This window comes from Lutra lutra, chromosome 17 (assembly GCF_902655055.1).
Source record: "Lutra lutra chromosome 17, mLutLut1.2, whole genome shotgun sequence".
In the NCBI taxonomy this organism is placed as follows: domain Eukaryota; kingdom Metazoa; phylum Chordata; class Mammalia; order Carnivora; family Mustelidae; genus Lutra; species Lutra lutra.
The window spans coordinates 53,022,939-53,046,874 of NC_062294.1; the positions used below are offsets into that span (position 1 = coordinate 53,022,939).

Genomic DNA, 23,936 nt, shown 5'->3' on the forward strand with positions numbered 1-23,936 from the left:
GCGAGGCTTAGAGGCTACGGGTTAGGAAGGGGGTGGAATTAGAAAAACCGCGGCCGCGAAGGGTGGGGCTTGGGGTGGGGCCTATTACGATAGGGGGCGTGGTCACGCTAATTTAACGGAAGGGTGGGGTTTCGATCGGAGAAAAGGTGGGGCCTTTGGGGAGTCATCGCGAAGGGGTGGGGCTAAGGTAAATTGGGGGCGAGACTTGGGCGGGACTGGGGGGGGTCATCGCAAATTTCAAAGGAAGCCGCGGAACTTGGTAGATAAACCAGGTTAGTGGAGGGCGAGGGCTGGGGGAATTCCCCTGGGAACTAATTTGAGCTGGCCTCTTGGGAGGAGGTGGAGCCTAAAGGAAATGCTTAGAGGAGGGGGTGTGGCTGGAAGAAAATTCTCCTGGGATTGAATTTTTTATGAAGTGGAATATTGTGGGGAGGATGGGAGGGCTTAAGGAAATTCCCTTGGGAGACCATTAATTAGGTTTCTGCATTAGAAGGAGTGGGGCTTGGGAATTCTAAAGAAAAGTAACTGGGAACCTAAAGAGAATTCCCTTGGGAGTATGTGGGAGTTAGAGATTTGGGGAAAGAAAGCATAGATTTAGAATTCCGATAGGGCAAGGTGGAGTCTCGAGCCCAGTTGGAAGGGCAGGGGAGGACCCTGGGGACATGGAGCTGTGGCTTGGTTTCTCTGCGATGTTGGTGGTGGATGAGGATGGCCTCTGACACTACCTCCTTTTGTCTCACTTGTAGGTCTTCCACTCTCGCCTTGGTGCCTGTCTTTGCCCAGCTGAGCAACCTCCAGAGCCTCCTTCCAGCTGTTGGTTCAGGCTTCTTCATTGCCACCCCTGCCCAGAGCCTCTGCTGCAGCCATGTCACTCCTGGCGACCCTGGGGCTGGAGCTGGACAGGGCCCTGCTCCCAGCTAGCGGGCTGGGCTGGCTCGTAGACTATGGGAAACTCCCCCTGGCCCCTGCCCCCCTGGGCCCCTATGAAATCCTCGGGGGAGCCCTGGAGGGCGGGCTCCCAGGGGGAGGAGAGCCCCTGGCAGGTAAGGGCAGGTGGGGAATGGAGGTGCAGCATGGGGGCAAGGGAGAAGAATTCATTGATTCATTCAATAAATATTTATTGAGTACCTGCAATGTGCCAGGGGTTGCTTTAGGTGCTGGGGGATAGAGCTGAGACAAGACTGACGTAATCCCTGCCCTCCTAGAACTCACACTCTATTGGGAGGCAGACAGAAGACAAATTAGGTGATGATGGGTTGGGGTAAGTGGGAAACACTTAGTAGCTGAGCTGGAAAATGAAAACAGCATTCTAGGTTAGAGAGGATAGCCCGGAAACACACCGGAAATTTTTTGGCTAGGGCCTAAAGGCGGGGAAGGAATAAGCCATGAAAAGACCCAAGGGAAGAGCTCTTCAGGAAACAGCATCCCAAGAGGCCCTGGGGCAGAAGTTATTTTATTCATTAGTTTATCCCTAATACTTGGCACATAGTGGGTTCTCAATAATTAATGAATTAAAAATGAAACAGTCTGTGTTGTGTGTGTGGTCTAGTTTGCCCTTTAAAAATAGTAAATCAGAAACTACAGGCATAGGGTAATCAGTAAAGCGGATCTTGGGATGGTTGAAGAAATGTCTGGTTGACTTTGGTTGTTTGGATCATTGGTTGGTTGAGTGGTTCTTTGACTGGTTTATTTTTTTATTTTATTTTATTTATTTATTTATTTTTTTAAAGATTTTATTTATTTATTTGACAGAGAGAAATCACAAGTAGGCAGAGAAGCAGGCCAGAGAGAGAGGAGGAAGCAGGCTCCCTGCTGAGCAGAAAGCCCGATGCGGGGCTCGAACCCAGGACCTAGGATCATGACCTGAGCTGAAGGCAGTGGCTTAATCCACTGAGCCACCCAGGCGCCCCTATTTTATTTTTTTTTAAAGATTTTATTTATTTATCTGACAGAGATCACAAGTTGGCAGAGAGGCAGGGAGAGAGAGAGAGAGAGAGGAGGAAACAGGCTCCCTGCTGAGCAGAGAGCCCAATGCGGGGCTCAATCCCAGGACCCCCGGATCATGACCTGAGCCGAAGGCAGAGGCTTTAACCCACTGAGCCACCCAGCCGCCCCTCTTTGACTGGTTTAATGGGTTGACTGGTTGGTTGACTGATTGATTCAGTCCATTGATTAGCCAGCTGGTGGTTAAGTTGGTTGACTGGGTAGTTGATTGGTTGGTTAACGGGTTGGTTAGATGTTTGATTCGTTGGCTGGTTTGTTGATTTGGTGAATGGTGTGATTATTCATTGATTGGTGGGTTGACTGATGGGCTGCTTGGTGGTTTCACTCCATGAATGGCATGAAGGAAACAGGCATGGTGAGCACCAGGCTAGGTGGAAGACTAGGAGCTCAAGGATATTTATGTCTCTCCCCCAACCCTCCAGGTGACGGCTTCTCTGACTGGATGACTGAGCGGGTGGACTTTACAGCCCTCCTGCCCCTAGAACCCCCCTTGCCCCCAGGTGCCCTCCCCCCACCTTCCCCACCCCCACCTGACCTGGAAGCCATGGCCTCTCTCCTCAAGAAGGAGCTGGAACAGATGGAAGACTTCTTCCTTGATGTCCCACTCCTCCCACCATCCTCCCCACCACCACAGCCACCACCCTCAGCACCGTCCCTCCCTCTCCCACTCCCGGTTCCCACCTTTGACCTCCCCCAGCCCCCTGCCCTAGATACCCTTGACTTGCTGGCCATCTACTGCCGCAGCGAGGCTGGGCAGGGAGACTCAGGGTTGGCACCCCTGCCCCCACCACAGCAGCCCCCTCCCCCTCCCCCTCTGCCCTCTCGCCCAGCCCCCTACCCCAATCCTGCCACCACCCGAGGGGACCGCAAGCAAAAGAAGAGAGACCAGAACAAGTCAGCGGCTCTGAGGTACCGCCAGAGGAAGCGGGCAGAGGGTGAGGCCCTGGAGGGCGAGTGCCAGGGGCTGGAGGCACGAAACCGGGAGCTGAGGGAGAGGGCTGAGTCAGTAGAGCGCGAGATCCAATACGTCAAGGATTTGCTCATTGAGGTGTATAAGGCTCGAAGCCAGAGGACCAGGAGCAGCTAGAGGAGCAGGGGCTTTGGGCGAGAAGGGGCACTGGTCTTCAGCTCCAGCTCGCTTCTGTTTCTGGGGCTGAGGTAGGAGGGTCCCTCCCATCATCCCCTCGTCTGTCTCCCCCCACCCTCTTTCCCTTTGTCTCCTCTCCTGTCCATTTCTGAAGCCGATCCCCTTCTCCTTCCCCAGAATCATGGAGTGTTTGGCCTCAGTCAACATCCCCACTCCTTAAGTAACAGCTGAGGGCCTGGGGCCTGCAGGGAGTCTGGGGAGCAGGGGAGAGCTTGCAAACCTGGCCTTTCAGATGGAAGAGAGGCCAGGAAGCAGGGCATAATGAATGTGCAGCTGAGGACAGGAAAGTCAGCTGGGGATGTGGGGCAGGGAGGGTTTCAGGAATGGCCCCCTGCCTACAATATAAGCAAAAAAGCTAGCCAAGTGACCTTGGGGAAATGTATTTGGGCTGGAAGCCAAAAGGCGGCCAAGTTCACAGAGCAGGTGAATATGCAGGTAGCCTGGGAGGTAGGCAGGGCGGGGGATGGGGTGATTGGTGACTCGGTGTTCATTTTAGCTCTGGGAGGAAATCAGTGTTTGTGAAGGTGTTGGGGAGGGGCTATATCTAGGGGAGGGAGGGCAGGGACTGATCCTTTTGATGATTCGTGAGTGGAAATAAAATGAAGAATTTCCTCTGGTGTGTGTGTCTTTGTCTTGGAGAGGAGAAGTTGGAGAGAGGGAACCTCAGGCCAAAGACCATACTAGCAGTAGGCAGAATGGGTAATACTTAAGCATGCACTCTTGGCATGTGGCCAAGGCCCAGATGGGATGATTGGACTGGTAAAGACAAAAGACCCACTTTTAGGTCCAGACCTTTTTTTTTTTCCTCAAAGATTTTATTTACTTATTTGACAGACAGAGATCACAAGTAGGCAGAGAGGCAGGCAGAGAGAGGAGGAAGCAAGCTCCCCGCGGAGCAGAGAGCCCAATGCGGGGCTCGATCCCAGAACCCCAGGATCATGACCTGAGCTGAAGGCGGAGGCTTTAAACCACTGAGCCACCCAGGCGCCCCAGACCTTTTTTTTTTTTTTTTTTAAGATTTTATTTTAAGGGTGCCTGCCTTTGGCTCAGGTCATGATCCCAGAATCCTGGGATTGAGCCCTGCGTCAGCCTCCCTGTTTGGTGGGGAGTCTGCTTCTCCTTCTGCCCCTCACCCCACTCTTGTACTCTCTCTAGCTTTTGTTCTCAAAACTGATTTTATATGAGAGGGAGAGTGTGTGCTCAAGCAGAGTGGGAGGGGAGCGAGCAAGCAGACCCCATGCTGAGCGCGGAGCCCTACACAAGGCTCCATCTCACCCCCCGGGGATCATGACCCGAGACAAAATCAAGTCAGTCACTGAACCGACCTAGCCACCGAGGTACCCCTCATTTTAAAAAAATTTTATTTATTTATTTATTTATTTATTTAGATTTCATTTCTTTCACAGAGAGCGGGAGAAGGAGAAACAGGCTCTCCACTGAGCAGGGAGCCTGATGCCGGGCTCGATCCCAGGACCCTGGGGTTTTGACTCGAGCTGAAGGCAGTCACTTAACCAACTGAGCCACCCAGGCACCACCCTCTTCTTTTTTAAAAAGTTTTTATTTAATTTCTGCACCCAACATGGGGCTCAAACTTAAGGCCTGAGATCAAGAGTCATGGGCTTTTCTGACTGAGCCAGACACCCCCTAAAAATTTTTTTTAAAAGATTTTATTTATTTATTAGAGATCACAAGCAGGCAGAGAGGCAGGCAGAGAGAGAGAGGAGGAAGCAGGCTCCCCGCTGAGCAGAGAGCCAGATGTGGGGCTGATCCCAGGACCCTGAGACCATGACCTGAGCTGAAGGCAGAGGCTTTAACCCACTGAGCCACCCAGGCACCCGCCCCCCAAATTCTTAATTCAAAAAAGTATCGAAGGCACCTGGCTGGTTCAGTCAGTGGAATATGCGATTCTTGATCTTGGGGTTATGAGTTTGAGCCCCATGTTGGGTGTGGAGACTACTGAAAAATCTTTAAAAAGGGGGGGGTATATATATATTTTTAAAGATTTTATTTATTTGACAGAGATCACAAGTAGGCAGAGAGACAGGCTCCCTGATGAGCGGGGAGCCCGATGTGGGGCTTGATCCCAGGACCCTGAGATCATGACCTGAGCCAAAAGCAGAGGCTTAACCCACTGAGCCACCCAGGTGCCCCAGAAGGGGTGTATTTAAATATATTGTTGATTAAGATATTGATTTGATTTACCAATGACTAAATAACAGAGGGTTTAATAAGACAGAAGATGAATCTCATGTAACTATCCAAGCTGGTCTCCTGAGGTCGTTCATGGACCCTGGTGCTTCGATCTTGTTACTCCCCCAGCTCCCAGCTCAGTGGTTTTCAAAACTGAGTGTCAGAGTGCCCAGGAGGGTTTTTTGAAACACAGATTGCCAGGACCCAAGCCCCAGCGTTTCTGATTCAGCAGATCTTGGGTGGTCCTGAGAATTTGCCTTTCTCCCGAACTCCCAGGGGACGCTGCAGCTGCTAGTCTGGACCACACCTTGGAAGCCATTATTCTAAGGTGTGTCTTCCTAGACCTCAGTTGAAGCAAAGTCACCACCACCACAACTTTATTATAGCAAGCAGGAATGGGGACGGAGATATGGGAGAGCAAGCCACCTCCTTTTAAGGACTTGAGCTGGGAGTTTTCCACACCTTTTCTGGGCCTTGCCTTGGAGGAGAGCGTAGCCACAGGGTCACAACTACCTGCTAGGGAGCCTGGGAAATGTAGTCTCCAGATGGGTGGCCATTTTTCTCAGCCAGAGCCTTGCCGGTCCTATTACCATAAAAAGAAGGGGAAAATCAACTTTAGGGACTCTGGTCAGTAGAATAAAACCGAAGGCTTAGCAAGCAAGTGTTAGGAATGCACGGGTTTCTAGAGCATCAGTCTTGTCTGGAGGCCTTGGGGTCCCCAAGACCTTTTCTGGGGATTTGCTAGGTTAAGACTATTTTCATAGTAACACTAAAATGTTATTTGCCACCGCCTTCTCCCCCAACAAATCTGGAGTTTTCCCGAGGTTATGTGATGTGTGATGACATATTACTCTAACAGCTAATGCACTTTGTGCTTGTGAATTCCTGCGATTTAAAAGATTTGCAATTTTAATTGCTAAAATTGTAAATATGGGTAGGTACAACCCGTGCAAACAAAAGTTCTTTGGGGTCACTGGTATTTACTTAAGAATGTAAAGGGGTCCTGAGACCAAAAAAGTTTGAGAAGTGTTGTATTGGGATTTATTTCCCCTTAAATTCAAATCTTGAGATTTTGGGCAACCCAAGTGTTGTGAATTGGGGCTGAGATGCCACATGGGCACCGATGGGTGCTTAGAGCTTCTCCGAGGCAGGTTTTCCTTTCTCCACCAAGCAGCAAAACACTTGCGACAATACTGTCACCTTGCACATCTGGAAAACAGCAACGTCCTCCCAGACGTTTCCATTTCAGGAACTGGGAGAAGCACCCTTCCTCATGACTCTGAGGTGACCCATGGGTGAACCCGTGGTTTACCCAAGACAGGGCCACACACAATCACTTCAAATTACCCCCAAAAAGAGGGTGGGGGGGGACTCATAAATGATTAGTTGAACTGTTTTGCCCCTACTGATCCATCAGAACAAAAAGCTTGTTAACCAGGTCTAGGTTGAGTTGCTCCCCCCACTCCCCAGAATCTGGAACTTCAGTCCAGCCTCAGCCTGAGCCCTCTTCTACCTCGCCGTAATCCTAACAAAGTCTCTCCTTACCAAGTCTGAATTTTGTTTGACAAAAGTGAATTCACATAGTATAAAATTGACCATTTTATTTTTTTAAAGATTTTATTTATTTATTTGACAGACAGAGACCACAAGTAGGCAGAGAGGCAGACGGGGCGGGGGGGGGGGGAGCAGACTGCCTGCGGAGCAGAGAGCCTGATGCGGGGCTCGATCCCAGGACCCTGAGATCATGGCACTGCAAAGCCAAGCTGTGTGGCCTTGAACAGGTCTTTTTTTTTTTTTTTCTTTTTAATGATTTTATTTATTTATTTGACAGAGAGAGCACAAGCAGGGGAAGAGCCCAAGGGAGAGGGAGAAGCAGGCTCCCTGCAAATCAGGGGAAGCCCGATATGGGACTCGATCCCAGAGTCCCTGTGAGCTGAAGGCAGTGGCTTAACCAACTGAGCCACCCAGGCGCCCTTGAACAGGTGTCTTTGCCTCTCTGACCCCAGGTTCCTTACCTGGAAGGCAGGGATGGTGAGCACGAGACCTTTGAGGCAGCAAACATGGAGCAAGATCAGGGTCCAGCCTGGGCGTTAACTTCTGTTCCATCATAAACTTTCTGTGTGAGCCGGGGGGGCGGGGAATGGAACAGCAGGGTACCCATTATAGCGTCCTGGCATTGATGGAAAAGATTCTAATCATCCTTTAGAGACAGGAAGAGAGTAAAAAATATGTCGTACATGGTGGTATTTCCTGAAATGGTGTTAATGTGATATGATTTCTTACTATGTATGCATCACGGTCAGAAAAGTCTGGAAGCCACAGGGAGACGGGCCCCAGCCTCGCACTGATTTCCAGACGCCTGCCTGGAGCACTCCTGAGAGCATCTCTCTTTCAGACGAGATCCCACCTCCCTCAGAGCAAACTTCCCAGGTCTCCGGGTGGCGCGGTGCTGGCGGAACTCGGCCACCAGGTGGCGCTCGTGCCCCGCCGCGAGGGAGTTCTGCTCAATCGGACCGTCCAAACCCCCAGTCGTCAGGAATCCAGCTCCCGGAGCAGAGCACAGCAGGGGGGCTTGGACCGTCAGGAAGGGATGCGGCCTTCCTGAGCCTCACACCTCCGTTCATTCTGCAGTGTGCGTTGGACAGAGTCACCGCTCCCAGAGTTTGCATCCTGGAGGGGAAGACGGATGAGAACCCACAGTCACGACCCCGCCAGTACAAGGGCTCCTCCCCATCTAGAGCTTAGATGGAACAGCCCGGGGTGGAATCCCATCCCGTCCCCAGATGGCTGTGTGACCTTGGGCAGCTTGTTTAGCCTCTCTGTGCCTCAGTCTTCTCTACTGTAAAATGGGAAAAGTAATGCCCATGGCACAGCGTTGTCATGGGCATGAAAGGAGTTAATATCTGTAAAGCATTTAGAAGGGGCTTTGTATGTTTGTAAACCAACTATTATAAATTCCCATTTGTAAGAGAAACTGAGGACCAGAGAAGGTAATGAATCGCCAAAGTCACATTTCTGAGCTCTAGGAGGATCTCTGAATTGGGTTCAGTGAATCTGATTCCCAGCCCAGAGGCTTTTCTTCTGCATTACACCTGCAGGGGTAAAAACCCAGCTCCCTTTGCATGGCGGAGGCCAGGCAGAATGAAATCCTCCAGGAGGGACCAGGGCCCAGCCCCACGGGGGCCAGTAGTGGAGTCAAGCGTGGAGTCAGAGCAAGATGCTGTGTGTGGGTCAGGGGAATAGCTCAGCAGGAGAACAAATCCCTTTCATATAATGACCTACATCCTGCTTGTAATAAGAATGCAGAAGAGGGGTGCCTGGGTGGCTCAGTAGGTTAAGCATCTGCCTTTGGCTGGGGTGATTACTCCAGGTCCTGGGATTGAGGCCCATGTCAGGCTCCCTGGTTGGCGGGGAGCCTGCTTCTCTTTTTCCCTCTGCTGCTGCCCCGCTTGTGCTCTCTGTCAAATAAATAAAATCTAAAACAAAAACAAAACCCAAAAAACGCAGAGGAAATGTGAAGTGAACTGGCCAGCAGCAGTCATGGAGATGTCCTGCCTTCTCCATACAGAATTGTGATGAATTCTGAAGCAAGGTTGGGCACGGCATCAACCCTCCCTCGAGAAAAGGGATCTAACAAGGCCAGAATAAACCAGCCGCCTGCAGGAACATGTGCCCCGAGGGCCCTATCTTCTGCGTCTGCTGCTCCCTGGTCTTGCCCTTAAAGTTCAACCATGACTTCACATGGAGCTCCCCATGGCCATCTGACCTAGCATCCTGGTCCCCTCACCCCGCTCCCCTCTATCCACGTCCTCCCCAGAACCTCAGAATGTGAGTTATTTGGAAACAGAGTCATCGCAGACGTAACTGGTTCAGATGAGGTCCTACCATGGTAGGGTGCATGATGCCTCCAATAGGACTGGTGTATTTACAAGAAGAAAAAGAAACACAGAGGGGCGCCTGGGTGGCTCAGTTGGTTAAGCGACTGCCTTCAGCTCAGGTTATGATCCTGGAATCCCGGAATTGAGTCCCACATCGGGCTCTCAGCTCCATGGGGAATCTGCTTCTCCCTCTGACCCTCTCCCTTCTCAGGCTCTCTCAAATAAATAAATAAAATTTTAAAAAACAAAGAAACACAGAGACAGACATGCGGGGAGACACACCACGTGAAGACAGAGTCAGGGAGGGCAGTGCTGATGCCATGAGCCAGGGCTTGCTGGCAACCACCAGAGGCAGGAAGGGGCAAAGAAGGATCCTACCCTGGAGCCTTCAGAGGGATCCCAGACTTCCAGCTTCCAGAATGGAGAGAGAATACATTTCTATTCACTTAACCCCCACAGTGGGCGGTCCTTTGCAAGAATTTCTAAGAACATTTGTGTACTGAGAAAGGGAAAATGAGATCCTGGCCAGGTGGCGCTTTTCTCTTGTGGGACAGAAACAATTTCGCAGAACACAAACCACAGTCAAGGTCACTCTTTGGCCTTCATAAGGTAAGACAAAACAAACAAACATTTTGTTTTTCATTATGTATTTCATAATTTTCTCTAAGTGCAGACAACAGTCATTGTACAAACCCTGAAGGTATAAACATCCCTCTCTCCTAGCTAGTAGGAGTGACCTCGGATTTTTTTTTTTTTGGTTAAAGATTTTATTTATTTATTTGACAGAGGGAGACACAGCGAGAGAGGGAACACAAGTAGGGGGAGTGGGAGAGGGAGAAGCAGGCTTCCCGCTGAGCAGGGAGCCTGATTCGGGGCTGGATACCATGACCCTAAGATCATGACCTGAGCGGAAGGCAGAGGCTTTACCGACTGAGCCACCCAGGCACCCCTCCTTCCTTATTTTAAAGGGTCCTGAATAGAAGGAGGGAATCCCTGCCTGCCCTTCATCATTAAAATGGGCATTACCGTTTGTGGTAGGCTAGGAAAAATGCCCCCCAAAGATACTCAGGTCCTAATCCCCAGAACCTGTAAATGTTAATTTTTAGATGACAAAAAGGATTTTGCCAATGGGATTAAATTGAGCCCTCGAGGCGGGGAGATTACCCTGGGTGAGCCTGGTAGGCCCCGAATGTAACTCCAAACACTTTTTAAAAAATCCCATTAGCCAACATATAGTACATCATTTGTTTCAGGCGTAATGGTCAATGATTCATCAGTCGCATATAACACCCAGTGCCATTACAACACGTGCCCTCTTTAGTGCTCATCCCCCACGCCAGGCATTCTTATAAGAGGGAAGCAAAGGGAGATTGGGACACAGAAGCGAAGGCCAGGGGACAGAAATGCAGCTCAAAGCAGAGTCCGAGAGAGAAGATGCCACACGGTTGGCTTTGAAGATGGAGGTGGGGGCCGCGAGGCATGGAATGCAGCTCTACAAGCTGGAAAAGGCCAGGAGATGGATATCCTCCTGGAGCCTCTCGAGGGCCAGGGGGGTTAAACTTAAAGTCATGGCTAACACAAGACACATGTATTTACTTACAGTTCTGGAGTCCAACAGTGAGCTTCACGAGGCTGAAGTCAAGGCATTGGCGGGGCTGGTTCCTTCTAGAGGTTCTGGGGAGAATCTGTCCCTTGCTTCCAAGGTTCCCAGTGGCCGCCAGCATTCCTGGACTATCTCTACAATCTTTCTTCTGCCGTCACATATCCTCCTGTCTATTCTGCTGTCATATCTCCCTCTGCCGCCTTCTTACAAATTTGGGATCACCTTTGGGTTCCACGTAGATGATCTCTCCATCCCAGGATCTTTAAGGTCCCGGTACCCGCAGAGTCCCCTTTGCCTTGCAAACTTGCATATTCCCAGCCTCTGGGGATTAGGATGTGGACGTTTTCGGGGGCCACCATTCTCTTAAATACACTGCCTTCTTGAATCTCCGCCTGGCATCTGGCATTTTCTCTGATTCTGTCTGTGCGAGGGGAGAGAAAGAAACACTCTCTCACCCCACCCCTTCGCCACCGGCTCCATCTCTCCCCAGGGCAAAGCCACATTCGCGTAGTCCCAGAAATCTGGCCTCTGTGCCTGTTCTGAGCCAGGCCTCAGGCTCCAGGAACCACAGCGACGGTGGGAGGAGTCTGGGGAAGTCACGTGCTGACCCCACCTGCAGGGCCCTAGCTGATGGTGTACTCGAGCTCAACAGGTGAATTCACTTTCCTGCCCTGACCCCACCTGGGGCAGCTCCAGGACTCCAGAGTTCAAGGGCTGTGAGGGGCTCAGGATTCGGCTCCCCCCGGTCCAGCTCAGCCTGACAGGAGTGTTCAGGTGCAGAGGGACCCCTTCCAAGACTGGAAGAAATGCATCTCGTGTGCAGAATGAGCCAGAAGCTGGGGGCAGCCATGACTACGCTTCCCTAATGAGTGAGCAGGCTCTGTGGGACCACTCTATATTTTCACTTTTAGAAGCACAATTTTCCTGCTTGTAGACACTTTAATGAGGCTCCCTTTGACCCGGAATTAATGACCCAAATCCCTAATATGGTTCCCAAGATATACATGGTCTCTCTCAATATTAGCTTCTGAGGTTGGTTTCAAATACCCCAGCATGGGACGCCTGGGTGGCTTAGTCATTGAGCATCTGCCTTTGACTCAGGTCATGATCCCAGAGTCCTGAGATTGAGCCCCTTGTCAGGCTCCCGCTCAGCAGGGAGTCTGCTTCTCCCTCTTCCTCTGCCCCTCCTCCCTGCTCTTTTGCTCTCTCTCAAATAAATAAATAAATAAATAATCTTAAAAAAAAAAAAAAGCCCAATATCAAATAGTGTGCATGTGTGACAATTACACACATAGGCATCCTCACCCTCTATGGACACACGAATACAAAACACACTTACAGACACAGACTTTTGAGTCCCTGGAGGCTCTCCACCCTCCTATTTCAGGAAGGGTGGCCTCCTCTGTATCTAGGCAACCAGACCCAGTTGTCAGGCCAAGGAGACCCAGAGGCAATGATGTCTCCCGAAGAAGAGAACGAATTAGGGCTTCTTTCTTCCCGAGGACACTGCCTGGCATTGGGTGAATCCTCGGTCCTCGGCGCCCACAACGTGTCAGCGCTATGTGGTCCTGGGTCCCCAGCATCCCACCGGTGGCTCACCCCCTCCCTTTGCTCTTTCTGGTCATCTACTGGAATAGCAAGGAAGCGCTTACTTGATTTGAAAGAAGGGAAGTTGGAGGGGTCCATCTTGCAATTCTGCAGAAATAAAAAAGCTGACTCAAACCAAGACAAGGCGGAGTGACTGAGCTGGAGACAGAGGTCCCCGTGTCCCCAATCCACAGAGCCGGCCCCCGCCGGGGTCCCCTTCAGGGCTGCTGTCCACAGGGCCTAGGTCGGGTTGTGGACCATACAGTAGCCATGGCAACTGGGGGGATGGGCAGGGGACACAATGACCTTGGATCCACACGCCATGGGTTGTATGCTGTGCCAGTGTCTCTCTGGTACCTCCTGGGACCATTTAGTTAAAAGTGACAAGTCCCCTCATGTTTGAGGGACAAGTGGTTGATGAATTAGGTGAGGAACCGGTTCCAGATGCAAAGGAACTGAAGCTTTCTCTATGTGTTTCGGATTAGGGCTTGTCCTATTTGTGAACTCAGCAATCTGCCTGGTCACCCACAAACTTCCCGGCGGGGGCGAGCGGGGCGTTGGGGCTCGCTGCGAGCAGAGCGCAGCGGGGCCACCAGGGGGCGCGCCGAGCCGCCGTCTGCGGACCCGCGGAACCAGAATGCCGGGCGCTGCCTCCCGCTGGCTTCCCGACCCGACCCCAGAAGGGGTAGACAGTCTGTTCTAGGGAGTGGCGTGGGGGGAGTAGACCACCCTGAGGTTCGAAGATTCACTAGAAGGACCTGAAGAACAATTCCTGTTGTTTGAGGCCGCCTAGCCTGTGCTGCTTTGCTAGGGCAGCCCCCAGGAAACTGCTATAGGGACAGTCGCAAAAAAATTAACCACTTTATTTTTTTTTAAAAGATTTTATTTATTCATTTGACAGAGAGAGATCACAAGTAGGCAGAGAGGCAGACAGAGAGAGAGAGGAGGAAGCAGGCTCCCCACCAAGGAGAGAGCCCGATGCGGGGCTCGATCCCATGACCCTGGGATCATGACCCTGGGATCATGACCTGAGCCGAAGGCAGAGGCTTTAACCCTCTGAGCCACCCAGGCGCCCCTAACCACTTTATTTTTAAAGATTTTGTTTGAGAGAGAGAGAACGAGCCAGGAGACAGAGGGAGAGGGACAGAGGAAGAGGGAGAAACAGGCTCCCTGAGCAGGGAGCCCTGACCAGGGGCTCAATCCCAGGACCCTGAGATCATGACCTGAACCAAAGGCAGATGCTTAACCGACTGAGCCATCCAGGCACCCCTAAAATTTAACATTTGTAAATTTTTTTAAAAGGATTATATTTATGTATTTGACAGAGACACAGCGAGAAAGGGAACACAAGCAGAATGAGTGGGAGAGGGAGATGCAGACTCCCTCCTGAGCAGGAAGTCTGACCTGGGGCTCGATCCTAGGACTCTGGGATCATGACCTGAGCCTACGCTTAACCAACTGAGCCACCCAGGCGCCCCTGTAGGTGGCAGTTTTTTTTTTTTTAAAGATCTTATTTATTTGACAGAGAGATCACAAGCAGGCAGAGAGGCAGGCAGAGAGAGGAGGAAGCAGGCTCCCTGCTGAGCAGAGAGCCCGATGCAGGGCTCGATCCCAGGACTCTGAGATCATGACCCGAGCCGAAGGCAGCGGCTTAACCCACTGAGCCACCCAGGCGCCCCTAGGTGGCAGTTTAAATAAGCAAAGGGAACTTCCATTGGAGCTTGTCTTGGGCTGCGGCAAGACCGGTAGGCTGTGCACCTGTCCTTCCAAATCTTGAAGTTTGTATATGGGGAGGCCTTAACTGGGTTCAGTCACTGCACGGTACAGGTGTTCTCAAGGCTGTGTGTCCTCAGAGCAGCCTCTGGGAGCAGGAAAGGTGTGACCCTCAGGCTTGACTGGGGGGTGGGTGGGCAGTGTAGACCACTGGTGGGCAGTATAGAGGTGTGGAGCTCCCACCTCTCAGCAAAGCTCAGATCCTCTCTGTGCCCAGGTGGGGCTTGGGGGTGGGAGTGGGGCTGAGAACCTGCCCTGGCGGTGAGGGGTGGGGGAGGGGGAGGGTGGGAGAAGCATGTGATCCAAGGTTCCAGTTTCCCCCTCCGGAGCTCCTCATCCCATGAGACTTCACTTACAAAACACAAATTCAAATCTAGCGGCGCTTGGGTGGCTCAGTCAGTCAAGTGTCCAATTCTTGATCTCAGCTCAGGTCTTGATCACAGGGTTGTAAGTTCGAGCCCCGGGTCCTTAAAAAAAAAAAAAAAAAGATCCTTAAAAAAGAAATAAAATTATTAAGGCTTTCAAGGTGGCGACCCCAAGTGTCCCACTCAGCAGGACCCACAAGCAGGGGCCCTGCTGAGTGCAGTGACTGTGGGTCCCCGCTGGCTTCTCACTGTGGAGCTGGGAACGTGGGTGGGCTGCAGACACGGCCCCAAGGCTTGTGGGGAAACTGAGTGCTCTTGGGGAGCCAGAGGGCATTGGGTGTTGGAGGGCATGAGGCGTGGTACCTGCGGGCAGGAGTCAGGTGGGTCCTGTTCTCCCCTTTGTCCCCAGCCCCTGCAGGGAGTAGATTGGTCCTGGTGAATGAATGAATGAATGAATGATTCCTGCCCCCAGCTCCTCACCTGGAGCCCTTCCTCACCCATTCCCCCTGAAAACCCCACTGCCAGGGCCGCCCTCCCCTGAGCCCCATGCCGGGCTCCTTCCCTGTGTAGGCAAGCCCTGGGTCCTTTCTGCCTCTACTTGTTCATCTGGGAAAGGAGAAGTTGGAAGAAGGGATTTGTCAGGACTTCACAGTTCCCTTCCTGAGGTTCCTCTTCTGTGGACGGTCACTACCCTCTTCTTCCCCCAAGAAGCTTCCTGTCAGAGCTTCCTTCTGGGACAGACAGGCACGTCCAGAAGCCAGATGGACTGAGGACAGCCCCTGGGACCATGGAGATGCTGTTGCTGCTGCCCCTGCTGTGGGACGGTGAGTGGGCTGAGGGCCAGGGGGTCCCCAGGAGTGGGGGGCAGTGCTGGTCCTGACACGGCTGCTGAGCCTTGGTGTCCCCACAGGGTCCCTGCAGGGGGATCCGGGGTACGAGCTCCGGGTGCAGGGCACGGTGACGGTGCAGGATGGTCTGTGCGTCCACGTGCCCTGCTCCTTCTCCTACCCCGGGCTTGGCGTGAACAACACTACACATGTTTACGGCTCCTGGTACCGGTTAAAGGATAATCCTAGAGTGGCAGTTCCCATGGCCACAAAGAGCCCAGTCAGAGGGACGAAGAGGAAAGGTCTCCACCTTTCCGGAGACCCTGGGGCGGGCGACTGCTCCCTGAGCATCACGGACGCGCAGAGGCAACACAGTGGAAACTATTACTTTCACCTGTACAGAGGTCTCATGAGACACCGTTACAGAAGTAACAGGCTCACTGTGCGTGTGACAGGTAGGGAAGGTCCCCAAGAGCCAATCACAGGATGGGGGCATGTCCTCAAGGGCAGCAGCGGAGCCCCAGCTGCTCATTCTTAATGGGGAGAAGGTAGCACGGTCAGGTCAGGGTTGGGGTGAACCTGACCTGTTTCAGAGGCATACATGGGGGTCCCCTCTGGGGTCCGGACTCTCCTTCACTCCTCTCTAGCACTGACACAGACCCCGGATATCTGGGTCAAGGAGCCCCTGGAGTCTGGCCGCCCCAGCCACCTGACATGCTCTGTGCCTGGGGCCTGTGATGGGGCGACGCCCTTCACCATCTCCTGGAGGGGGGCTGCCCTCAGAGCCCCGGGACTGGACTTGGAGGCCTCTAACTCCTCGGAGATCCTGCTCACCCCCCACCCACAGGACCATGGCACCAACCTCACCTGTTGGGTGACCTTCCCCAGGGCTGGCGTGAGCACCCAAAGCACCATTACGCTCAACGTCTTCTGTGCGTGTAGGGCCTGGACTTGGGTACCTGCGGGTGGGTCGGGGAGGCGCAGAGGGGCTGCAGGGAGGACACTGGGCTTGTCTGTGTCAGTTCCCATTCCTGTGTCTCCTGGGGATGGATGGCAGGGGAAGGGCCAGTTCCGACCCCATTTGTCACTGTGTCTCTCTGTCCCAGATGCCCCACAGAACCTGAGCATCACCATCTCCCGAAGAAACTGCACAGGTGAGTCGGGAGGGCCCCCTCCCTAAGGCTGGATGGGAGCACATCCCCCCAGCAGAGCAGAGCCTGGAGCTCAAAGCCAAGCCGGGAGGGCCAGGTCGACACACAGGGAGAGCAGAGCTGGGAGGCCCCCCCTCCATGATCTTCGCTTACTATTCATTATATGCAAAGCCTTTTTGTCAAATACAGGCAAGTTACAAAGAATCACCATCCAATGAACACCTTGGTACTCACCACCCCAGTTAAGGCACCAGGGGCGCCTGGCTGGCTCGGTCCGTGGTGCCTGCAACTCTTGATCTTAGGGTCATGAGTATGAGCCCCGCACTGGGCGCAGAGCCTAAGAAAAAAAGAACAGCAACCCCACCTTTGGAACCCCCTCTCTCTGAGGCCCCTTCTATCTGGCCTCAGAGAGAGCCATTACACTGGACACTGTGTCACCATCCTTTCTCTATATTTTACTTTATTTTTGATGAAGGTATAATTGATGAATAACTTGCATCTATTTAAATCGTACAAGCTGAGATTTCATAGATGGAGATTCGATATACGTTTACACCGCCAAAGGAGGCACACGATCCAGTTAATTAACACGTCCGTGTACCTTCTGTTTTCTTGTAATTTTCCTAAACATGTGTCTGGCTTCTTCCACTTAGGATGACATGATCAAGGTTCATCCCTGTCGTAGCGCGGGTCAGGGGTTCACTCCTCGTTAGGTTGAGTATTATTCCGTTGTATGGAGAGACCACCGTCCGGCCGTCTGGCCGTCCGCGGATGGACGTTTGGGTTGTTTCCACTTCGGGGCTCCTGTCAACAGGCGGCTCCAAAAATTTCTGTACAAGGATCTGCTTGACTCCCCGCTTCCACGTCTTTGGGATCTACTCCTGGGAGTGGATTTGTGGGGGTCATAGTCCCCTTGACTATTCCGATGGGATGTCACCTCCCCTTGACATTCCTCCGTGTTGCTTGTGGCTCTAACTTTTGCCTCTGTTTGTAGGTATTATGTTAGTTTCACATTCCATTGTTTCTTTTTTTCTTTTAAGATTTTTATTTATTTGACAGAGAGAGGGAGAGATATTACAAGTAGGCAGGCAAAGAGAGAGGGGGAAGCAGGCTCCCACGGAACAGGGAGCCCAATGCAGGGCTCGATTCCAGGACCCCCGGATCATGACCTGAGCTGAAAGCAGAGGCTTTAACCCACTGAGCCACTCAGGTGCCCCTCACATTCCACTCTTGATGGGCGATGGAGCTGTCCACAGATTTTAGTTTCCATGATAATGCTGCTTTGGACATTCCCCTTGTGAATAGAGGAGCGTTTCTCTCGGCCCGTACCCCATAAGCTGTTGAGCACCTGATTTCTCAGCGATCTTGTGACAATGCAGATGTGACTCAGGAGGCCTGAGGGACCTCTGGTTCTGCATTTCTATCCAGCTCCTGGAGGGTGCCAGTGCTCTGAGGGACAGGACTATACATTTTATGCCCAGGAGCCAAACCGTGGGGCCTTGGGGAAGTATATTTTCAATGCTCCTAGATAAGGCTCCTCGAATAGCTCTGGAAGGCCATATGAGAAACTGGCAATCATCAATCATCGTTGCCTTTGAGGAGCGGGATTTGTGGCCTGGGGTGTCCGCACAGAAGGGAGACTTTGTTCTGAACTCCCCTTCCTCCTTTGTGAATTTTAGAACGCACAGTGTGGTTGCCCTACTCCTGAGACAAGGGGGAAGGTGGGGGAAGGAGGCAAAGAGGTAGAGGTCACATCCTGAAGAGCCTTGAGGGGTCTGGCACTTGAATTTTGGATACTTGTGAGCGAGGGGTGTTCAGTGGTTCGGGATAGAGAGGGGGAAATGTAGTTAAGGGAGCTTGCCTCGGGGCGCCTGGGTGGCTCAGTCGGTTAAGCGTCTGCCTTTGGCTTGGGTCATGATCCAGGGGGTCCTGGGATCGAGCCCCGCATTGGGCTCCCTGCTCAGCAGAGAGTCTGCTTCCCCTTCTCCTGTGCTCTCTGTCAACAAATAAACAAAATCTTAAAAAAAAAAAAAGAGCACTCACCTCGAAGAGGTCAGTGTCCATCAATGGACGGATAAGCACAAGGCGATCTGACCATGCGATGAACTTGATTCTGCATGAACAGGAGCGAGGCCCAGGCAGGCGCCACAAGGCGGGAGAACCTTGGAAATGTCACGCCCTGAGAAACAAGCCAGACACAGGAGCCCATGTGGCATGTGATTCTACTTAGGCCATGTTCAGAAGAGACAGATCCACAGGGACAGAAAGTTAGGTTAGGGGTTGTCAGGGGCTGGGGGTTGGGGAGGTTAGTAAGGGGGGAGGCAGCTGGGGGGGGTGCAGGGGGGAGTTTTGGAGGGTGATGAAAACATTCTAAAATTGATTGTGGTGAGGGTTACCCCACGACTCTCTGTAAGTGGTGTGTGAATGGAATTGTCTGGTACGTGAATCATATCACCATAACGCTGCTTGCAAGCCTACGTGTAAAGATCCCTTCCCAACTTAGGAGAAATGGAGGAGGAGAAAAGGACCAGGGCTTTGAAGTCTCTGGCCTGCACTGAGTGCGCCTGTGCTCTCTCTCTCTGCCCCTAGAACTGAAGTACCCAGGGAATGGCTCAGCTCTTCCAGTCCTGGAAGGGGAGACTCTGCTCCTTGTCTGTGCTGCTGACAGCAACCCTCCCGCCACCCTGAGCTGGGTCCAGGGGAGCCGGACTCTGGGCCCCTCCTGGCGCTGGGAGCAGGGGCTCCTGGAGCTGCCCCGAGTGGAGCTGGGCGACGAAAGCAAATTCACCTGCCAAGCTCAGAACCCGCTGGGCTCCCGGCAGGTCTCCCTGCATCTGTCTGTGGTCTGTGAGTGTGGGGACCCCTGGGGGCAGGCTGCCCGGGGCCTGGGGAGCAGCGGCACCCCTGACCCTTCCTCTTTCTCCCGCAGACCCCCCGCGGCTGCTCAGCCCCTCCTGCTCCTGGGAGGGCGAGGGGCTGCGCTGTAACTGCTCCTCCCAAGCCCAGCCGGCGCCCACCCTGCGCTGGCGGCTGGGGGAGGAGCTGCTGGAGGGGAACCACAGCAACGCCTCCTGGACCGTCACCTCCAGCTCTGCTGGGCCCTGGGCCAACAGCTCCCTGAGCCTCAGTGGGCCGCTGGGCTCCAGCCTCAGACTCAGCTGCGAGGCCCAGAATGCACATGGGAAACAGAGCGCCGCTGTCCTGCTGCTCCCAGGTCCGGGAGCTGTCGGGGGCAGAGGTGTAGGAGGAGGGAGTCTGGATCCTAGAAAAGACAGTCTGGGGGTGGGGCTGGGAGCCAAAGGGGAGGGGGTGAGAGAGAGGAAGGGTGGGGCGCAGAGTCCTGGTGTTCCACTAGTTGGGGGCCAAAAAAGGTGAGAGCCCGAGGAGGGGGCACCAGAGTCCTGGGGCTTGGAGGGGACTCACCGGCAGCCCCACTCACCTGCAGGGAAGCCTGAGCTTGAGGGAGGATTCGTTCTGGGGGCCGTCGCGGGTGCCGGTGTTGCTGGCCTGCTCAGTCTCTGTCCCTGCCTCATCTTCTTCATGTGAGTGTCGCCTCTGGACGAAAAGGCGAGGGCGTGGGACGGAAGGGGTCTGAGTCCTGGGGTCCCAGGCAGCCCCAGCTCGAGGAGCCCAGATGGTGCCGAGGCTGTGAGAACTGGGGATCCCGGCCAGGCCTATTCTCACAGGTGGGCAGGCTCTGTACGTCCCCTCCTGTCAGCCTCTTCAGTGGGCATGGCAGTGAGTCAGCGGGGCTGCTGACGGGTCCTGGCCTCCCCCTCAGGGTGAAGATCTGCAGGAAACAGGCTCCCTGGCCTGCAGCTGGTGGGATGGATGCCACCCGCACGCTGGGTTCTCTCTCCTGGGTGAGTGATGAACCTTCCGTCTGTCAGGATGCCATTTGGCCACCACCCCAGGATGGTCATGGCCACACCCCTCTAGACGACTCAGATGGTCATCATGCCCCAAACAGGCTGTTGTTCCCCGGTCCCTGTGGACTCAATCTCCCAGGCCAGCGACCTGGGAGTCACTCTCCTCTCTGCTCTCTGACTCACCTTGCAGAGCCAAAGATCACCAGCATCTGTCTGTCTTCCTGTGTTCACTTGGACCCTCCCTATCCCTACCTCCTCATCTCTCCCTGGACCCCAGGCCTGTCTTCCCCTCCTTCCTCTCTCTCCTCCCCAACACAGGATGCCAGGGGGTCTCCCCAAAATAACTACAAAATTCAGGGGTCCCCAAACCACTCTCAGCTTCAACAGCTCACCAGAAGTCCTCCCAGAACTCACGAGGACCTGTTATACTTGTGGCTAGTTTATTTCAGGGAGGAGAGACAGATCACAGCAGCCGAGGGGAGGGCCCCTGGACTCTGCCACGTAAAAGAACCTTCCAGGTGTCTCTCCCTCCGGAGTCCCATAAACAGTGCTGATTTTTCCCAGCACTGGTGTGTGATGAGAGGCAGGGGGGTGGGTGTGGGCAGGGGGTTGGGTGTGGACAGGGGGGTGGTACTGCCACCAGGGAAGCTCACCCTTGCCTTGTGTCCTGAGTTTCTACTGGGGGTCAGTCACGTGAGTATGGAGCACCTGTATGACTGACCTTGGTTACATGGTCTCCAGTCCCTCTAGAGGTCAAGCTAATACTGTGTGGCCCGAGGCCCCAGGTGAACGGAGATGTTCCCATCAGGCAGGACCTTCCACTGGCTTAGAGCTTCCCTCCCAGGGGCTGGGGCAAAGGGTCAACCCTTTCTTCAGGCACACTGGGCCTTTTACCACACAGCGTCCTTTGCTTTTAGGGTTCATGGTATAATTTTGTAATTGTTTGCCTGAACTTCTGAAATACTGGATGGTCCCTGAGGGCAGTTTAGCTCTGAGCAAATCTCTGTCTTCTCACACCACCCACCCTAATCCTGAGCATCCTATCACAATTTACTATTAGATGGTAGTCTAATTGACTACTACTAAAATGTCAGCTATCCCCACTGTGAGCTAGCTGGTGTAATGGACCATGTCTGCCCTGTTTCCCCACCGAAGAGCCAGGGCCTGGCAGGGGCAGACACTGGGGCCAGAGAGACCTGGGTGTTAGTCTTGGCCCCACCAACAACTCAGCGTGTGATTTGAGGGATATGTACTTAGCCTCACTTTCTCCACCTGATAAATGGCGATAACCGTGTCTCCTTAATGGCTTAAGGAATTAAGCCATTAAGGAATGAGGGATCTGGGAGCTTGGTAACTGATTACCAAGGGCCAGGCATTATTATTCTCAAATATTTATTGAATGAATGAATGAATGAATGAATGAATGTGGGCGCAGCCAATGTTTGTGGAACGAATGGATGAAAGACTAAGTGCTCAGTTTCCAGGTTTGCTTGTGGATCCTCCTTACCGTCTGCCAGCTCCCATTATCCTAACTGGACCCCCTTCTTTCCTCTCCATTCAGGGTTACCAGCCAGAATATCCGGGAAGCATCCCCCTAGCCTGCCCGCCCCCAGCCGTGGCCCCGCCCACCTTGGAGGAGGAGTCCGAGCTCCATTATGCCTCCCTCACCTTCCACCGGCTGAGGCCCTGGAAGCCTCAGGACCCGGAGGGCTCTAACACCACCGAGTATTCAGAGATCAAGATCTGCAAGTGACACATCGGGGGGGGGGGGGGAGGACAATTCCTGAGAGAAGAGTCTTCCATGGAAACGGGTTGCCAACTAGTGAGTGGGAAGCCCCCTGCTGTGGTGGTGATGGGCAGAACGGGCTCAAATTCAGCCCGAGCTCGAGCAAGTCACTTTACTTCCCAGTCGCCCCCTCTGTAAAGTGGATGCAAGAAAGCGAACTCATAGGGTTGCTGTGGGGGCGGTCAAGGTGGCAATGAGTATGACGGGTCCAACACAGGGGCAGAGAGCACCTTGGCGGAGCTCTCGCCCCTTCCCAGGGCAGCCCCCCTGGTGTAAGGGTCCGCTCTGAACGGGGACCACTCTGCAGGGCTGTTCTAGCTCCAGAGCCCCCGCCCCCAACCCCGGGGCGCTTCCTCAGGAACACTCTGAGCTTGCCTCCTGGGAACCCAACTTGTTTGTTTTCACCACACAGAAAATAATTCGCGGATTTTCTGAAATAAACGACAGGTTATCTAAATTATATACCTCTTCCTTTATATGTCCCGGAGGTTTTGGTTCTCACCAGTGTCTTCTTTTTGTAGAATTGGCTTGTAAAATTCCTTGCAGTTTCGGTCTATGTTCCATTAACATTGCAATATTGTGTTGATCTTAAAATAAAAACTGCCAGCTCCTTTACCAGCAAAAATGGATTTACTGGGGGAATAAAAGAGTGCTGTGAACCAAAAAAACCCAAACCAACCAAAAAGCCAAAAAACCTTCTCCGGAAACTGCAGGGAAGTCGAAGAACAAAGCAGGAGCACGCATTTATGGAGAAAAGGAGCAGGGAGGGCTGTTATAACTAAAAGTCCATTGGAGTAAACTGGGAGTTGGAAGTATACTGACTTCTCATTGGCTGAGCTGTTGGGGGCGGGGGTGGGAATAAGAAAAGCCAGTCTTCCCGCCCTCTGGGAGAGTGGAACACATCCCCCTACAAGGTCAAGTACATTCAAGGTTAGGTCTGTCTCTTCTTGTAGGGTCTGCAGTTGACTCTGTGTATAGGGCATCAGAGCTCTCCCTTGTGAAATCACCCACGAATGTCTATTTACTTTTTTTTATCCTGTTGTGTCCATTAATGAGAAAACATGCTCAACCTTAGCATCATGATCCAATACAGTGTCAAGGGGCACCTGGCTAGGTCAGTCAGTGGAGGGAGTGACTTTTGAATTCAGGTTCATGGGTTCGAGCCCCACACGGGGTGCAGAGATTACTGAAAAATAAAAGTCTTTAAACAAAATTTCGATATGTCAAATTCCATCGTTCATGGCGCAATTTGCTTTGCCCTTCTTCAGGATTATGTGGCATCTCCGGCTCAACGAGTTTTAAAAATAGTGTCTACCCACAAAATAGGAGCATTGTTCTCATTTCTTATTCCCATTTTCAACACCTTACAGGGTGATTCCATTTGTTCTGTGCTGGTATTTACTTCATGTAAAAGAATAAAATTCCTTAGGGATTAAAATCATTTTGTAAGGGCATTATGGAAATGCTGCAGTAACTATCCACTTCAAATCAGAAATTCTCTTTCTGTTCTGAGCAACATCTCCTTTAAGAATAGCCTTGACAGGGGCGCCTGGGTGGCCCAGTGGGTTAAAGCCTCTGCCCTCCGCTCAGGTCATGATCCCAGGGTCCTGGGATCGAGCCCCCCGTCGGGCTCTCTGCTTGGCAGCGAGCCTGCTTCCTCCTCTCTCCCTGTCTGCCTGCCTCTCTGCCTACTTGTGATCTCTGTCTGTCAAATAAATAAATAAATAAAATCTTTAAAAAAAAAAAAAGAATAGCC

At 52.8% G+C, this 23,936-nt stretch overlaps 2 protein-coding genes and 1 long non-coding RNA gene across 3 annotated transcripts in view; 2 read left to right on the forward strand and 1 right to left on the reverse strand.

The window, feature by feature from the left end:
- The window catches only part of ATF5 (activating transcription factor 5), a 4,686-nt gene extending 918 nt beyond the window's left edge, over positions 1-3,768 (forward strand). The window contains exons 2-3 of the mRNA XM_047712179.1: positions 747-1,043; positions 2,427-3,768. Of these exons, the coding sequence (XP_047568135.1) occupies positions 866-1,043; positions 2,427-3,091 (843 nt within the window). The 5' untranslated portion in view covers positions 747-865 and the 3' untranslated portion in view covers positions 3,092-3,768. The remainder of the gene's footprint in view (positions 1-746; positions 1,044-2,426) is intronic.
- A 10,313-nt stretch (positions 3,769-14,081) lies between these two features.
- Positions 14,082-20,656, reverse strand: LOC125089903 (uncharacterized). The gene is made up of 5 exons (XR_007124095.1): positions 19,965-20,656; positions 18,569-18,704; positions 16,242-16,862; positions 14,911-14,959; positions 14,082-14,649 (listed from the first exon to the last, which is right to left on the reverse strand). It is a non-coding gene; the product is annotated as an uncharacterized LOC125089903 (long non-coding RNA).
- LOC125089902 (sialic acid-binding Ig-like lectin 5) lies at positions 15,262-22,789 on the forward strand. The gene is made up of 9 exons (XM_047712391.1): positions 15,262-15,371; positions 15,458-15,829; positions 16,022-16,306; positions 16,481-16,528; positions 19,115-19,372; positions 19,455-19,739; positions 19,971-20,067; positions 20,307-20,388; positions 21,956-22,789. The coding sequence occupies exons 1-9, from the start codon at positions 15,335-15,337 to the stop codon at positions 22,145-22,147; spliced, it is 1,656 nt and encodes a 551-aa protein (XP_047568347.1). The 5' UTR covers positions 15,262-15,334; the 3' UTR covers positions 22,148-22,789.
- The last annotated feature ends 1,147 nt before the right edge of the window (positions 22,790-23,936 follow it).

Coding starts and splice junctions, on each gene's coding strand:
- LOC125089902 (XM_047712391.1), top strand. CDS start 15,335: ATGGAGATGCTGTTGCTGCTGCCCCTGCTGTGGGACG. Junction 15,372..15,457: donor GCTGCCCCTGCTGTGGGACG/GTGAGTGGGCTG, acceptor GTGTCCCCACAG/GGTCCCTGCAGGGGGATCCG. Junction 16,529..19,114: donor CTCCCGAAGAAACTGCACAG/GTGAGTCGGGAG, acceptor CTCTGCCCCTAG/AACTGAAGTACCCAGGGAAT.